General features: G+C 41.7%; 10 protein-coding genes across 10 annotated transcripts; 5 read left to right on the plus strand and 5 right to left on the minus strand.

Moving 5' to 3' along the window:
- Positions 1–858: 858 nt before the first annotated feature.
- On the minus strand, positions 859–1,296 carry EAF01_008514 (uncharacterized protein; the record flags this gene model as incomplete). Its single annotated transcript, XM_038916770.1, has 1 exon — positions 859–1,296. The coding sequence occupies one exon, from the start codon at positions 1,294–1,296 to the stop codon at positions 859–861; it is 438 nt and encodes a 145-aa protein (XP_038768132.1).
- Positions 1,297–2,900: 1,604 nt separating this feature from the next.
- Positions 2,901–3,437, minus strand: EAF01_008515 (uncharacterized protein; the record flags this gene model as incomplete). Its single annotated transcript, XM_038916771.1, has 1 exon — positions 2,901–3,437. One exon carries the CDS (start codon positions 3,435–3,437, stop codon positions 2,901–2,903), a length of 537 nt encoding a protein of 178 aa, XP_038768133.1.
- A 941-nt stretch (positions 3,438–4,378) lies between these two features.
- EAF01_008516 (uncharacterized protein) lies at positions 4,379–4,735 on the plus strand (the record flags this gene model as incomplete). Its single annotated transcript, XM_038916772.1, has 1 exon — positions 4,379–4,735. One exon carries the CDS (start codon positions 4,379–4,381, stop codon positions 4,733–4,735), a length of 357 nt encoding a protein of 118 aa, XP_038768134.1.
- Positions 4,736–5,455: 720 nt separating this feature from the next.
- Positions 5,456–6,031, plus strand: EAF01_008517 (uncharacterized protein; the record flags this gene model as incomplete). The annotated part of the gene is made up of 1 exon (XM_038916773.1): positions 5,456–6,031. The coding sequence occupies one exon, from the start codon at positions 5,456–5,458 to the stop codon at positions 6,029–6,031; it is 576 nt and encodes a 191-aa protein (XP_038768135.1).
- Positions 6,032–8,193: 2,162 nt separating this feature from the next.
- EAF01_008518 (uncharacterized protein) lies at positions 8,194–10,016 on the minus strand (the record flags this gene model as incomplete). Its single annotated transcript, XM_038916774.1, has 3 exons — positions 8,194–8,960; positions 9,014–9,931; positions 9,989–10,016. 3 exons carry the CDS (start codon positions 10,014–10,016, stop codon positions 8,194–8,196), a joined length of 1,713 nt encoding a protein of 570 aa, XP_038768136.1.
- Positions 10,017–10,591: 575 nt separating this feature from the next.
- Positions 10,592–10,783, minus strand: EAF01_008519 (uncharacterized protein; the record flags this gene model as incomplete). Its single annotated transcript, XM_038916775.1, has 1 exon — positions 10,592–10,783. One exon carries the CDS (start codon positions 10,781–10,783, stop codon positions 10,592–10,594), a length of 192 nt encoding a protein of 63 aa, XP_038768137.1.
- A 386-nt stretch (positions 10,784–11,169) lies between these two features.
- On the plus strand, positions 11,170–11,458 carry EAF01_008520 (uncharacterized protein; the record flags this gene model as incomplete). The annotated part of the gene is made up of 2 exons (XM_038916776.1): positions 11,170–11,200; positions 11,262–11,458. 2 exons carry the CDS (start codon positions 11,170–11,172, stop codon positions 11,456–11,458), a joined length of 228 nt encoding a protein of 75 aa, XP_038768138.1.
- Positions 11,459–12,159: 701 nt separating this feature from the next.
- On the plus strand, positions 12,160–12,845 carry EAF01_008521 (uncharacterized protein; the record flags this gene model as incomplete). The annotated part of the gene is made up of 2 exons (XM_038916777.1): positions 12,160–12,182; positions 12,245–12,845. 2 exons carry the CDS (start codon positions 12,160–12,162, stop codon positions 12,843–12,845), a joined length of 624 nt encoding a protein of 207 aa, XP_038768139.1.
- A 1,183-nt stretch (positions 12,846–14,028) lies between these two features.
- EAF01_008522 (uncharacterized protein) lies at positions 14,029–14,439 on the plus strand (the record flags this gene model as incomplete). The annotated part of the gene is made up of 1 exon (XM_038916778.1): positions 14,029–14,439. The coding sequence occupies one exon, from the start codon at positions 14,029–14,031 to the stop codon at positions 14,437–14,439; it is 411 nt and encodes a 136-aa protein (XP_038768140.1).
- Positions 14,440–14,947: 508 nt separating this feature from the next.
- EAF01_008523 (uncharacterized protein) lies at positions 14,948–15,628 on the minus strand (the record flags this gene model as incomplete). The annotated part of the gene is made up of 2 exons (XM_038916779.1): positions 14,948–15,357; positions 15,412–15,628. The coding sequence occupies 2 exons, from the start codon at positions 15,626–15,628 to the stop codon at positions 14,948–14,950; spliced, it is 627 nt and encodes a 208-aa protein (XP_038768141.1).
- Positions 15,629–15,961: the final 333 nt, after the last annotated feature.

Genomic DNA, 15,961 nt, shown 5'->3' on the forward strand with positions numbered 1-15,961 from the left:
ATTTCCTGTACGAGATGTTGAGTATGATGGGAAATGACGCTTTCGGGAAACTGGGGGATTGGAATTTTTTGTGCAACTGTTGTGGAATAGGTCGGGAATAGGTGTGGATTAGGGGTTGGGTTGTTGTAGTATTGTTTAGGGTGTTGGATTTCTCTGTTTGGTCGGCGTTAATTATGTTATGAAGTCAAGTTAGAGTTTGAGATGGTTTTTTTTCTATAGCATTTTGGAAGGTTGAATGATTGGTTGTTTGGAGATATAGTGGTGTAGTATACTTTTGTGGGATTAGGCGATACGGGGAGGGAAGGTTTCGATTTTTGGGGTTTTGAGAAGGGAGAAATTTGAAGGGAGAATATTAGCACGGTTCTGTTGATACTGTGAGATTGAATTTTTGCAATATCCGTTGATCGAGGAATATGTACGATCGAGGTCACAATATGGTTGAAATTGACTGTTAATGTGGGCTGAAATTTAGGTGGATCATCCATCTATCTTTGTGAGTTTGAAAATTCTGTTTCATTGGTTTATTGGAATGAGATGTATATTAGAAGTGTATTACCAAAGATCTTTCCTCGGGTTCTCTCTTGTATAATTTTACAAATTTCATTTACTGATGTTGCTATTTAGTTTATCAGATCGTCTAATCAAGTCACGTAAAGCTATGAACTTCAGAATTTCCGACTTTTAGTCACGGTATTTGTATCGAAAATGCTGTTTATACGGAATTTGTTATCACTCGATGGTTTTTTGTCGTTTTTTTTATTTTAAAAAAAATTCTATTACATCTAGGAAACTCTATCTAGGCAGTGATCAAAAGCACACTAAATACGTAAACCGCATCTCCAAATTCCCAGCCTCTCCTCAAATCCCCTCAACCCCCGCAATCTTCAACAAAAGCCAAAGCAGCGAAAAAACCATCCTCGTCACCACAATCACCAAAGTAACCTTCAACAACCTCACAAACTCCTCTAATGTTACCATTTCCCTCCGAACCGCTCTCTCCCTTACCGTTGCATGCCCTTCCTCACGTCTCCTATCAAACTCCGTCCAAAGCATCTGCATCTGCGTTTGAAGTTGTTGGTTCTTCATCTCGAGAAGTGCGATTTGCTCGGTTTGTTGAGAAAGTTGGGGGGTGTGGTCTAAGATGGGGTTGATGAATTCGCGCATTTGAGTGCGCAGGAGGAGGAGCTCGGTTAGTTCGGCGCTGGTGGCGACGGTTTGGGTTATGGGGGGGGAGGAGGAGGGAGAGGAAGGGGAGGAAGAATGAGTGTAGGGTGGTGGGGGTGGGTTGGTGTGCATGTTTGGGTTGGGATGGGTTGGACTAAGTTTACGGAGTGGCTTAACACTAGGAGTTACTTAGTTCAATGCTGTGGGGTGGGCGTGAGTGGTAGATTTCTCTATGCTGCAGGAGAAAGATATCAGAATGGAAAGGACCATTAAGAACTTATAGTTATGAATTTTGTTGTTCAGGTATTGTTGCTGACTTGTTTACTCGAAGTGTTCTCTGGCAATTCGAGCTTTGATATCATAATGGACAGTTTCCCAACTCAATTGTAAAGTGTAATGCGATAATTTCAACTGATATCATGATCTTTCTGATGATCGCCTCGAAAATATATCTCGTTTATAATATCTTTCTTTGCTTGTTTCGCTTACATTCGTTTCCTCTCCTGTTGTGAGATCTTACATCGCCTGTGACGAATAACACATGACATTGTGATTACTCATCACCCATACCTTAGTTCAAGACTAGCTTGAACTAAGCGATTGTTACTATATAAGAGATACAGAGATCCCTTAGTCTCTCTTCAGCTTTCTTATTCTAGTTGTTTGACCTCTATCGATATTCTCTAGTATGTGATCGTAACATCACCCACCTCAATATAACCTTAACATATGAATGATGTGTATTCTCGGAGATTTTCCAGCAAGAAGATCGAATCAATGACATTCAGTGCTTCAGTCGTTCTTCAGTGTCAAAAAAAGGAGTCGGTTATAGGCTTCTACAGGAAATTCCTTGCTATTTTCATATTCCTTTGTTAGTTCACGTAAACAGACATCATATCTACCAAAATCACCTATGCCAAGTAGATGATGAAGATTAACAAAACAAGAATACAACATGTGATGTATGTGAGTATTCCGGACATCAATGGACCTTTCGTGTAGGCAAGTATTACAATGAATGGCTTGATTGGGCCTTACCGACTTGTTTCGTGCATTTGCATCATTTTCCTGCGTGACTTGTATGTACTTTGCTCGCGTCTTGGTTTTTTCTCTGCACCTTGAGTCTTCTCAGGATCTTTGTCGTTTTCACAATGGGATTCTGTGTGTGAGATCATGAATCTGATTCTGTAGAATTGTGAATGGAGAAGGAAATATTGAACAGCTTCAACTTGTGTCTTTGAGCTTGTTTGTATTCTCTTCCTGGTCGCGGAGCTGGTTCATTGGTGGAATGGTGGAAGAAGAATGAGCTAGGTATATAATTGCGAAATAGTCCTCATATTAAGTCATGGAAATTGTTCTTTGTTCGTGAAGATTGGAGGAAATCTCAGTATTGATATTATAATGTGTTTCCAGGAGCCTGGATATAGATATGAGAGTATTTAATAATAAAGATATCTCGTTTAAATACTTCATCAAATGAACGAGGAAAATACCTAGGCTTATTTCACAAATTGTTAATGTCTCGTTAATCATCTAACATCTTTGAAGTCTCGAGTAATTCCATGTTACCCTCTCTCCGAGATAACACTCATTCATGTCACAAAAAGTTTGTTTGGAATTTTGCACCAACACACATTCGGCACAGAAATTAACGTAATTATAAATTTCAATATATTCATATTAAAAAATTGTGGGAAAATTCTCCAAGCTTTTGAAACGTGTCCACAGTATCTCAATCAACGCGCATAGCTGATCAGGATGGGAAACGAAAAGTAAGATCTTACAAGAAGAGCTTCTAATACATTTTTAACGAAATTTTCGGCTCCCGAAAAGAAAGAGTGGCTAAGAATGGAAAACATAAGAACCGCAAGGAGTATAGAGGCCGGATTAATGTATCTCTGGACCGTTCCATTGTTTTTTCTCGATGGCTTGTGTGGGTCTGTTTCTTGTGGTGTTTCTAGGGATTCATCCTGTGCTCGTGGAAGTGTATCGCGCTCTGGGATAGGTTTCTTTGGGTTGCTGACAAGGTTCTCGGAAGTTTCATACTCGGATTTTGGGTGTTTCTTTTTTGGCTGCGTTGACCTCTCCCATTCAGAGAGAAAGTCCCAGTCGGTAAATTCTAGTGTTGGTCTTCTTCGATGGGAAGAGGTAGGCGAGGATACCCGTTGGTATTCCTGGCTATTGATTACTGATCCTGTTGGGCATCTTCGTACTCGTCTATCTGTTCCAGCAGATTGTGCAAGATATTGAAAATATTGAACTTCAGCGTTCATGGTTGCGGTTTTGGTGAGCAATTGTGCTTTCTATTAGAGACTTTTTGCAGAGCATTAGAGTTATTTATATTTCCAGGCACTTCTTGCTCATGATTCTATACAATGAATAATGAAAATCTTTGTTGGTTACTTAAAGAAAGATTCAATATCTTTGTTTGAATGATTTTGAGAGTGAAAGAGAATATCTTTGTCGAGCGGGATCACAAAGAAAATGACTATTGAGCTGGAGAAATGCAAATTGTTTATTTTTGGATGAAGAACAAGATTGTATCTCATCAACAGAGACAAATATCCTAATTCGAGACAAACAACAAAGGTACCTTTTATAATGTGAGAATGGACTATGATACTCGACAGTCCAAAACCAAGTAATGAGCTCTATTGTATGATTCAAATGATTTGAATAAAATTTGTCAATCACAAGATTGACAACTTCCTCCGAGTATGCCAATACCTTTGGCTTATTACTTCAATAACGTTGAAGACCGGAGACCGCGCGAAAGTGCTTCCGTCTTTCGTGCGATCAATATCTTCTATTGAAATGAAACAGTCACAAGTAAAAAATTGTAATCGGTAGATTGCGGTTCAGAGAAGATGTAAAAATGATATAGTTGAATATCAGACACGTGGAATTATTAAACCAAATTATTCAAGAGCGGAGGTAACTAGACTAAAACCTCTCGTTTCGAACATTGCATGATTTCGATTTCATCTGAAGTTTCAAGGGGAAACTGGGATAGGTTAAAGAATATCATTGATACTCGCAAAAGGAAGCGACGGAATCCGAGAACAATAGACGAACAATCCCGCCGAAATACATTACATGAACTGAATCCCCTTTGTTCGAACTTCGAATCTTTCTTCACTAACTATTAGAAATATTGGATCGGCTTACATACTCACAGAAAAACTCAACCTAGCTAACAGCTCCATCCACAAAGATGTGTATCTCAATCTGCCATGCGCATACTTGTCCACATCTGTCCTACATCAATCATCTTTGCGAACCTAATGCCCACCCTCCAACTTGTCCATTCCGCAAAGAAGAAATAAAACACTTAGGAAGGAAATGCGTTCGTTGTTTGAAGGAGGAAGGAATCTATATCCAAAAAGAATCTCTTCAGAAAGCAAAGACAAGAAGACTCAGTGAAGCAGCCGCAATCAGAGAGGGTACAATTCTTACTCTTAAGATATTGGAGCAAGCAGATGAGTTTGTTAGAGAGGAAAAGAGACAGAATATGATGAGAAGGAGACACACGGAAAAAGTTGATAAGACGCGCAAGTGTGTGATTATGTGAGGGATAATGAGTTTTGAGGAACCGAGATCGCTGGTATGAACAGGTCTCTTTATGAACGCACACCCATCAGACAATTGTATCCAAAAACTCTCACCAATTTTATTGTAATATAACTATTCCGACAAGAATTGAACCCTCTTTGACCAAAACGTGTTATGATACCAAATAAATAACTAACAGAAGACTAGATTGTGACTAGATCGAAAGGTCCTGGGTATTAAGCGAAATGCCCCTGGACTATTCCTGATGTGTCAAATAGCTCAGTAAGATCCCCAATCTAGGTATACATGTGCAATACCACTAAAGCGTGCATGTTAGCTGCCTCGGCTGCCTAGAATAGAGGGAAAGAGGGATTAGTAGTTTGAAAGTGGGGTTCCGAAGTTCAACCGATCAACGACGGAGTCTTCGTGTGCTTTTACAAGAAGTTCATATATTGATCATCATCTGTGGAATATCATTGCTAAATACCAAGAGATTATTCTGATAGTCATCCCAAACTCCGGCTTACATCGGATCCACGGTCCGCAAAAGCGGGGTAGAAAACACGTGTTCTGTTCCCTTACTCGTTCTATATCGTGACTACTATAAATGGATAGAAATGATATTTGGTTGTCTAAACCAATCGAAGTTTGACTCTCTCAGAACAGTGGTGCGATCGGACATCATAAATACTACACACCTACGAAATACATCCAATTCTGCAACTTCTTCAACAACAATATGTCTCCCACTAAAGAAGCCTTCACCATAACTGCCTCTCCATCCACCGATATCTGGCGCAAACCTCCCACCACCGATGCCTTCAATGCACCCACCAATATGGCTTCGGCAATACCTCTCACCTCATTCCTCTCTTCCAAGATTACATTTTCGCTCCCTTGCAAATATCGCTACGACCAAGGTGGTCTTCTTCTTCATCTCACCAAAGCCGGTTCCAAAGATCGCTGGCTGAAGACTGGAGTTGAATTTTATAATGGCAAACCATTTGTGAGCACTGTTGGATGTGATAATTTTGCGGATTGGAGTATCTATCCGACAGGGCTCGATGCAAGTAAAGACGTGGAGGTTACAGTCGAAGTGAGGAGAGAGGGGGATGAGAATGGAAAAGGTCTTTGGGTTTATTGGATCAAAGGGGAAGAGAGAATACCGCTTAGAGAGGTGGCGTGGTTTTTTGCCGATGAAGAAGATTGGGAGATTGGAGTTGGAGCGATGGCTTGTAGACCTGCTAAAGCTGAGGCTACTAACGGAGAGAGTTTAGAAGTCAAATTCTGGGATTTCGAATTGAAACAGAATTGATTATTGAAATTTTGCGGGAGATGCAATCAAAAGTTCCAGGCACGGAAGCTGGAGACAGCGAAGAAAGATGAATGGATTGTGAAGAAATGGGATTGTTTTTGGTCTCCTATGATGAGTATCACACTACATGCGAATCAGTAACATCAAGAGCAAATACCAAAATGAGAAGTCCCGGAGACAGACCTGGGATCATATTAGTTTCTCCTCGAACCGTGAAAACTCTGATATTTAAATTCCTCCTTACGACAGTACCTCAAGAGAGAACAACTAGTGTTGACATTTGTATTCATCCTGTCAATACACAGTTTGGAGCACCGACATACATTTCAATTTCCAGTGCCACCCACCCAAAAGTGCACTTACAATTTTTGCCCATGTCTGCAGTATGATGGATATTGCATTGTTTTTGGTTATCATTTCCGAGTTTATTACACGGAAAACAAGCTCAACATACACGAACAGATCTAGAACAAATCCAGGACAATCCCACACACCTAGTATATAAGCTCCCCACCCTCCAAATGATAATCTATCCCCAAGCCTCTTGACTCTCACCTCAAACTGCAAAAATAAACTGCAGAACAAACACCCAAGAGCCAACCCCAACCCCAACGCAAAGCAAAGCAAAGCAAAGCAAAGCAAAGCAAAGCAACGAAAGCCATCATGTGTACAGAAATTTGCACTCAATACGTTGAATGCGGCTGCTGCGTAGTCCACACCAATCACTGCCCTTTTAAATACTTACACAACTGCCCAATCCAAGAATGTCCAACCTTTCGCTGCACATTCCGTCGCAAGCCGGGTAAGTGCTATAATTGCGAGCGTAATCTCCCGCGAAATTGATTGAGCTTTATTTTGACAATTTCTTTCTCTTTCTTTCTTTGTTTCCTTTCTTTTCTTTCTTTATTTCTTTTTGGGGTTGAGATGAGAATAGGATAAGGAGATCGCATGTTCGAGGGGGTGGTAAGCGAAGAACAGATAAATACGTGGGTAGTTGCTGAGAAGTATCTACTATGTAGCAGTACGAAAAAATACTAATAATAAAAAATTCTTAAAAAACTTTGATTATGAACAAATTTCCCGTGATAGAATTTGATGTGATAAATATGATATTGATAATAAGTCATGAAGTGGCGACACCGAGATCAATAGAAGATCGAGAAATGCGGGGTGTCCAAAAAATCATCAAAAATAAAAACATTGTTTTGAACTTATTCTCCAATAATTTGAATTTCATTTCTACGACAGGAATGTCAATTTCCAAGATTTCACACGAACATAAGAAATCCATCATTTCCAAACAAGCTCAAAACAGACTCAGAACGACCCCCTCTATCTGAAATATAAAAACATACCCACATCTCGTCTCAACTAAAGTCTTTCTCCTCCAGGAAAATCAAAACTTATCAAACCTACTCCAACATCATCTTCGCAGAAAACCTTAGCGCTCTTTCCAAATCGACCACGTGCGGTGCCAACGCAAAACAAAATTTCTACCATTGACACTATTTTTCCAAGCCACTCTAGCCATCTTCCCCAATCAACCCAGTGATCAACCCAAGCCCAAAAATCAAAATGTGCCACGATCAACACACCATCCATATCTCCTGCATGCATTCCTCCACCCACATGCAACACTGTGCTCAAGCCCCTATCAATCCATCCGACCACACTCCTGACCCATCTCGTTGTTCCTTCTACTGGCTTTCCATCGTTGAGAAACGTAATTTCTGTGCTGTTTGTAGGAAAATTCGATGGATTCGAGTGACTAGATTAATGAGACGACGAACGGAAGGAGGTGGAAGGGATGGAGAGGAGGGTTCGTCAACGGGGTGTGTGATTTTGTGAGGAGGGGGGACCTTGAGAGAATGGGAGGGGAAAAGAAAGGTATGTGGATGTGATTTGATAGAAATGATGTTTACTCTGTTTCTGAATTTTCCATTCAATTTTCCGCCTTTTGAATAGACTGAGAATGAAAAATGAGAAAAAGAAACGTTAACCCTGAAAGTAAAACTAAACAAATCATTGTGATTCGCAATGGTGACCTGACTCAAAAAATGCAATGCATAGGCACTGTTAGTATGTGTTATATGATATCAATAATTAAACATGCGTTCCAAACTCCTAAATCTATCCGAAGAAAAGGAGAAAAACAAAGTAATCTAAACTCGCACCTTGAGAGCAGTCTTATCGAATACGTGGTTCCTTGTCTCAAACGCTGCGTATAAATCATCAATCTCAGCTTTATAGATGTTTGTACAAATAGATCTAACGATAGTTCCCTTGGCAGCCCTTTCAAACATCTTATTCTTCTTCGCGACGAGAACTAGCTGTCGCTCAACTCGAGCATGTTCTGGTACCGTGTCGTTAGCTTTTTCCACGTCCGGCCATACTTTTGCTACCAAATCTTCCTCTAGCAACGTCGAATCTTCTTTGGGTTCTAGTAAGACCCCACAACGAGTTCTGTTTGTCCCGAACACAAGACAGCCGTTAAGTAGTGGGTGAGATTGTAGCAGAGTCTCAATGTGCACAGGGTTCACTTTGGATGCATTGGAAAGAATGATTAGATCATCAAGTCGATTTTCGAACTTCCAAAGTGGGCCGACTCCATCCGGAAGTGGACCCTTGCAACGACGCAAGATGTCCCTGGTCCTCCACTGAGTCTGATCAGGTGCCATGTGAAAAACAGGTTGCGCCCAAGCAAGGGCTGGATCATTGTATTTGTTCAAGACTACTTCGCAAAGCGTAGAATCAGAGCTCACTGGCTCTAATTCCGGTAAAAACTGGGGGTGGAATTCGAGATGTGACCAATGTGATTTGGGTGGCACAAGAAGGGGTAACTGGGCGGATTCAGTCGAACCGAAAATCTGCCACAATACTGCGTCGGTATTGCGGATAATGAAGTCCCCTGTTTCCTGTGATAGTGGGCCTAGATTTTGATTAGTAACACATCTAAGAGCGGACTGCAGGAACTATTCTTACCTCCAAGCCAGGAAACATGTTTTAAAGCAGCGATTTCGTCTTCGAGGCCCTCGCTATGATTCAAGAACAATTGCTCTATAATACTCGGAACCTCTATTGGTCCTTGAATTGGAAGAGCCTTCATGATATCATGAAGTATTTTCCCACTAGACGGTTCATTCGGTGGGCCACGAACCAATGTCGAACCTAACATGATCGTTGTGAATGCCATGCCGAGTCCAGATGCGTGAGAGAAGCTGCACCCACTCGAAAGTAGTTTGTACTTTTCTACAAACTTGAAGCCTGCAATTGCTCGTCCGGGTACATCAGGTAACAATACACTGTTGTTGATGAAACCACTTAGGTACCCATGGCTGCAATTCTTTGGCTTTGGTGCACCTGTAGAACCCGATGTATGAATGATTAATGCAAGCTCATCTTTATTTGTATCCCAATTCTTCGTGTAAGGGTACGGCTTGTTTTTTGTGGTTATTATTTCCTGTAGCGTCGGTATTTCGTGCTTTTCCAATGTTGGAAGTACCTCTAAAATTCGCGCAGCAAGTTCTGAATATTGCGTCGCGTAGAAAAGTTTTGTACTCTTGGTCACCTTGAGCAGCGAAACTGTGTTTGCTAACGCATTCCCAGCCCTTGGTAAAAGTAAAGGATTTCCAGTTTTCATACAAGCAATCTCAATAATCGGATAGCGGAAGTCCTGAGAACCAATAAACGCGAAAGTCTCGGTCATTGCAGATTTAGATTTATTAGAATCGACCCAATGAGCTAGGAAGTCCACACCACGCAAGAACTGTTCAGCATTGACTTCGTTGAACCCCTCGGATATGTCAGATGTCTTGGCCACCATTGCCACGATTCTTTCAGGATTTTTACGTGCCTCTTCCTCAAGAATATGTGGAATGAGCCTGGAAGCACGGTTAAGTTCTGCATCGGGGGGATATCTCTCAGAGTTACACGAAACCTAGTAATCGCTCTTCATACTTTCCATGATTTTTGTTGCTAAGGCCATGTTGGATGATGATGCTTCGAATCATTATAAAAAGGAAATACAGAGGATGTCCAGATATATGTATGTGTCCTCGACAACATTTTGTTTGATAGGTATTCATGATTCGCATAGATTTCCGGAACGGAACGGGAAAGCTTCATACTTGAATGCAAGCACATCTCTTTTCATTGTAACGAACGATATTTTCATATTGCGAATGATCACAAGTACGTAGCACATCCGCACTACAAAGTAAACTCCGAATCTGACTATTAGAAAACGACTTCGATTACAGCCAATAACTGAAGGGCTGTTATATTTCATGGGAACTATCACATACTTTATTCTCGTTCGAGAATAGCAACGACAGATTTAACGATATCTTTGCGATAAGAAGTTAGGTACTGCAAATTGAAGGTATGTCTCACGACCTGTACGATACGCAATACTTGTGCGTCGGATGAGCAATGTTGAATCACCTGCGTACCTGTGAGAGTCAATACTGGTTGTCTCAAAAGCGCTCATCGTATTATGTGCTTCCTTACTTTGCAGTAGTCTCCGAAGCGATGAATCTGAGGAGTTCTTTCCGCGCCCCCCTAATAAACATAGAAAGGTTCATCTGTCAAGTTAGCACCTGTTCGAAGTAAACCCCCGAACCTATGCCAGTGATCATCTGGTATAGTTCTTCTCTCAATAGCTAAGAGCCGTTGACTATAGATCGTTAGTTGGCCAGGGCATTCAGTTGGTAGGTGAAACCCTTCTAATGTCAAGGACTTCGGTAGCGGCATCTTGTCAATACCTTCCGTTCAGATCAAGTAGAAATAGCCTTGAAGGGCGACAATGTGTCTTGACAACAACTTTTGAGTCGAGCTGATAGGCGTCCTAGTGTCACACCGTGCTGAAGATATCAGATGGATGTCAAGATAAGATTTGACGTACAGTCAGCAATTCCTCAGGCTCATTCGGCGACCCTAAAAATATATCGCCGACCCCAAAGAACATCATTCCTTGTACCCCACAAAATGGAGCCCGAGCAAAAGTTTAATGAGCTATTAGGTACTGGTATATAATAAGAATAAAGAACAGTCGCAACGTTACGGAAAAAGATTTCAATCTGTAGAAAAACAGACCAGTACTTGACACTTCAGTCCGCAGCAACCAGATTTATCTTACAATGTGTAGACAAGCAAGCTGTACGACCTGCCGTATGTTTCTCACCCCGCCTTACTCTTATCTTACATCATACTAACACCGGCGGTGCGGCAGAGAAGGAAACTTGGTTTGGCTGCGGTCAACATTTACCATCCGCCTTCTCTTCGATTCCTGTCGATGAACAATGTACTTGCATACCAAAGTTTGAAAAAGACGGGGTCCAGTATCCACCGAAAGTTGGTACCGGCACAGCACAGGGTGCCGGAGAGGAGGGGGATGTTGTCATACACGACTTGAAGCGCGATACATGACTAGCCGATCTGCTGAAGATTTCAGTACCGGTTAGCTTAGGGGTTATGGTTTGGATTTGGTGGTCTTAAATATCCTACGGGACACTAAGCTAGGTGGTGTTAACGTTTGGCCTCAATCTTTGCGGGTTCCCAAAGCAGGGTGCAGTCGATCTGGTATGTAAAGGACTGGCGGATTGGATAGTGTTTATCATAAGTGACCTCCAAGTGGTTAATACAACCGCTTCTCAATCGCAACAATGTGCTATGCGGGCTCGCGCCTCCTGAACGTGTTTTGGCAGATATATGTCTTATTTAAAGCGCGCCAAATTTGAAACCCGTTTCAAATTACAAGTGTTTCTAGAGAATTGGGAATTTCCGTTTCGTGTATTCAGGAGGAGGCAACGCTTCTGAGATTGAACGATACGCGACGCCTGTGACTTCTTCGCTAATATCTTCTCCTTGCGAAACTTGCATCGAGTAAGCGACATGAGGACACTCACCTATGTATGCTCCTAAGTCTTGTCCAACTCACTTTTCATAAGAATCATTGAGAATATTCACTGTATCACTAGCCCGTTTCTCATACATAATTCGCGCCCCGTCAAACTCTTTTCGCAAACCATTCTCAAACTTTACAATCACAAAGGAGTGTGGTCTGGCTTCCCATTTGATCCCGATCTCACAACGAATCTTGCCCAAACTCAACTCGACGACGGTCAAACATGGATCTCAATCGACCTCTTGGGTGAGTCAACGACTACCTCGACAGATTTTGATATTTTCAGCTTAAGCTGACATTTTGATTAGAGACAAGATCAATATCAATACGAACGACTCTCAATACTATGTCCACGCAGAATTATTGCGCAGAAACCCGAAATTTTTCGATATCTACGAACACAGAAGTGTCATGACCATAGATGTAGGATCTGAAGTGTTTGAGTCCTTTGTTCAGTGGCTCTATAATCGAGATCTCTTCAAACATCCAACTGGTGGCGTCCAGTTGATTCTAGGACTATGGTTCTTTGCTGCTAAGATTTCCTGCCTAGAGCTTCAGAACTACGCCATGGATTGGATTCAGGATTACCATCAAGATGAACGGATGGAGGATTCGGATCTAAGATATGTTTTCGAGACGATCAAGAATGACTATGAGTATACTGCTTTAGGGGACTTCTGTGGTGCTATGCTTCGCAAACGAAACTCTGAGTACCAATTCACGGCTGTACATAGATTTCTTCAAGCAGTTCCAGGCGCTCTTGGTCCATATATTTTCTATGAAAGTTTGTGCGACGACATCGACGAGCTGCGCTCCGACCCCACACGCCGAGACAAGATTCATCTTTGCCGATTCCATATTCACAACTACAATGACAAGATCTGCGGGTCCAAACCAAATGTTCAGTAGCATCTGAGCTTGTGTTTCATTGGTGAATATCTTTGCTATATTTTTCTCCTGCTGCTTACTTCTCTTGACTCTCTTTGCTGACCCATCCTGAGAGTCTTTTGATGGTCTCGAGATCCTGTCAAAAGTCTCGAGATTCGCTACAACTTCGATGACCAATTTCAAGCAGCTAGTTTGATCGATCCATACTGCTATGGAAAGGCTTTTATTCATCTGGTAGATATAAAAGCAATGAAAGACATCATCAAGTTTCCAAATTCATTCATCGATTTCCATGCATCGAATCTGTGAAAGTACTTCTCTCTAGCAGTCCTTTTCTACTCCATCTTCTCAGAACCAATAATAGTGACTCACAAAACCGCCTCACTGCGCATTTTGCATCGAACATTCATAGTATAGGTGAAGGTTTTATGCCAGCTTCGATGGGGGCGTGCTTTGCACACGTTGTTCTAGAGCCTGTGCTATAGATTCATTTTTCGTTTATCTCCTCCTTTCTTTACCTCTTTCTCTCTTTTTTTATTCGTTATCTTCTTTCCTTTTCTAGAGAGAGTGGGAGTGATGCTTCCCCCAGCGCCAAAAAGCTCGTTGCCTGCTACTAATGAAACACATAAACAGCGTAGCCATATAGTCTGACCTAGTGTAACAGAAAACACTATCATAGCATAAAATACAAAGCTCTCGGCGTGATGATTCTCTCGCAGCCTATAAAACATTAGAAACAAACACGCACTCAGTCCGCTCACCTTTGACGATGGCTAATATTCACTTTATTAATCTACACTAGCGTTCTGTTCTTTAAGCGATCTAAAATTTTCCACATATAATTTCTTTCGTTTTTCAACTTCAGGAGGATTTGTTGTTTCCTGACAATCAGTGACCTTCTGGGGAATCAATCTCAAGAGGACGAGAGAATGGAGGACTACAAGTAAGTGCTTAATCTCTTTTCCCTCTCAACGAGCTCCAATCCACGCAGTCCAAACTTACAACGAACGAATAGGGATACAATCTGGATCGATATTATCGGAAACTCCTACGCTGTCAAAGAGGAATTATTGCTTAAGGATATGAAATTTTTCGACGCGTTTCCATACAAAAAAACAATTCAGGTCGCGGAGGGAGCTAAGACAATCGACTTTTTGTTCAATGGCTCTATTCCCCAGGACGGTTCTTCAAGGTGCCAGAAATCATGACAGTGCTGGAATTATGGTTGTTTGCCGAAAAGATTAAGTGCATAAAGCTCCAGAACTATAGCGTGAATTTCATTCAAGAGTACTATCTTCAGGATGCTGTGTTCATAGATTTTATTGACCTGAAATACGTTGCTGGCGCCACGAAGCACGACTACGCTAGAGATAATCCTCTACGGAAATTCTGTGCTTTACAACTTCACTACCAGAATAACAATGGAGAGCACGAAGCCGTTCACCAGGCTATCCTTAATTCGTCGGATATAATTAATCTATATCTCGAATATGAAGGCACGTACTGGTTGGACTCCGAATTTGACCCCAGAAGTCGTGGAATTAATTTTTCTTGCGAATTCCACGTTCACGATGACGATGAAGATCGCGAGGATTGCCAAATAAAGCTCGAATAATGTAACTATCCAGCTTACGATTAGTCTGTTTATCTCCCCATATGTATTACTATTACCTATCTTCGGCAGAAAGCGTTTGCTGACTTTTCGTTTCAGTTTTCTAGACTTCGAAGTCAGTACACACCGACACAACTTGATTTCTTTCACAAAGTTCGACAGTACCACGCGCATTGAGTCTAAATTTCATCATATTGTTTAATGAGAGCGTCAGCCAGAGATGAGGGTCGGTGATGGGTCATGGAACGCTACACTATCGCGGCGCACTGAGAAATATCCTCTTGCGGCCTTCAAGAATCCTATGAGACAAATCATATGGTCCTCAGGATGATTGGATAATGAAAGTATTACCAAACTCTCTAAAATAAATGGAATAACTCTGAAGCGCCAAACATTTGATAACTATCCTTCCAGCCTGTCTAACTCCATATCCCATAACTACCCATCCAGATTCCACCACTTCCCAAAACACTAATCACAATCCAAAAAAGTCATTAACCCCACCAATATTTTAACAATTGTAATTCAAATAAACACCCCGAGCACCCGCCCCATTCAAAGCATTAACATACTCAGTCCAGCTCACACTTCCCTGTCCCCGAACCCAATCCGCATATCTAAACACAAACGCCAATCCCTGTCCACTACCCCCATTGCAAGCCTGAGTATTAATCACAACACTCTGTCCGCTCGCAGGAGTGACAGAGCCGAAAATACCAGAATTGATTTTGGGACTGATGTTGTTGAATGTTGGACCGCTGGGAAGAGGTGTGGAGACGGTAAAGACGTCGAGAGCTGGAGAAACGCCGGTGATGGATGGTGTGTAGTCTGAGGGGAAAGTGAGGGTAAGAGAACAGCCGTAGGATCCGGCTGGGAGAGGAGGGAAGGAGATCAGCTCCCAGAATTGGTTGGAAGGGTTACCTAGGAGATGAGTTAGCTGGTATTCATGATAAATTTTGGGAAAGGTAGGCCTACCATTGGCATCAGCGTCCTGGCTAATCTTAACAGAGTTATCTGTGTTCCATGTATTTGGGTATACAGTGTTGGGATTCGCCTTGGAAAGCTGGACTAATTGATTTGGGAAGAGTTTTGTGCCACAAGTACGTTTTTCGTTCAAGGCTTCTGAGACAGGAGAAGCTTGTATGAAGCTTGTCGCTCCGATGAGAAGGGAAATAACAGTTTTGGAAAGCATGTTGAATTAAAGACCACTTTCAAGTGAAGTTCAAGAGTTATGATTGTTTGTAAAGTTCTTAGACTGTGAGTGATGATATTGATGATGATGATGATGATGATGATGGAGAGAAAACAACATCTCCATTGATGCAAAAACATCATTATATACCCAACCACCAAAAAGTAACCTGATACCACTATCATCAACGGCTGAGATAAATCATATGACGATCTCATGACTTTGCGGACGGATACTAAGAGGCTTGCTACAGGTGCTGATTTACACAAGGCTGACGCAATACGAATTCTTCATCAAGCTGAAAACATCATACGATTGTCATGATTGTCATCT

This window comes from Botrytis porri, assembly GCF_014898465.1.
Source record: "Botrytis porri strain MUCL 3234 chromosome Unknown BPOR_011, whole genome shotgun sequence".
NCBI classification, from domain to species: Eukaryota; Fungi; Ascomycota; class Leotiomycetes; order Helotiales; family Sclerotiniaceae; genus Botrytis; species Botrytis porri.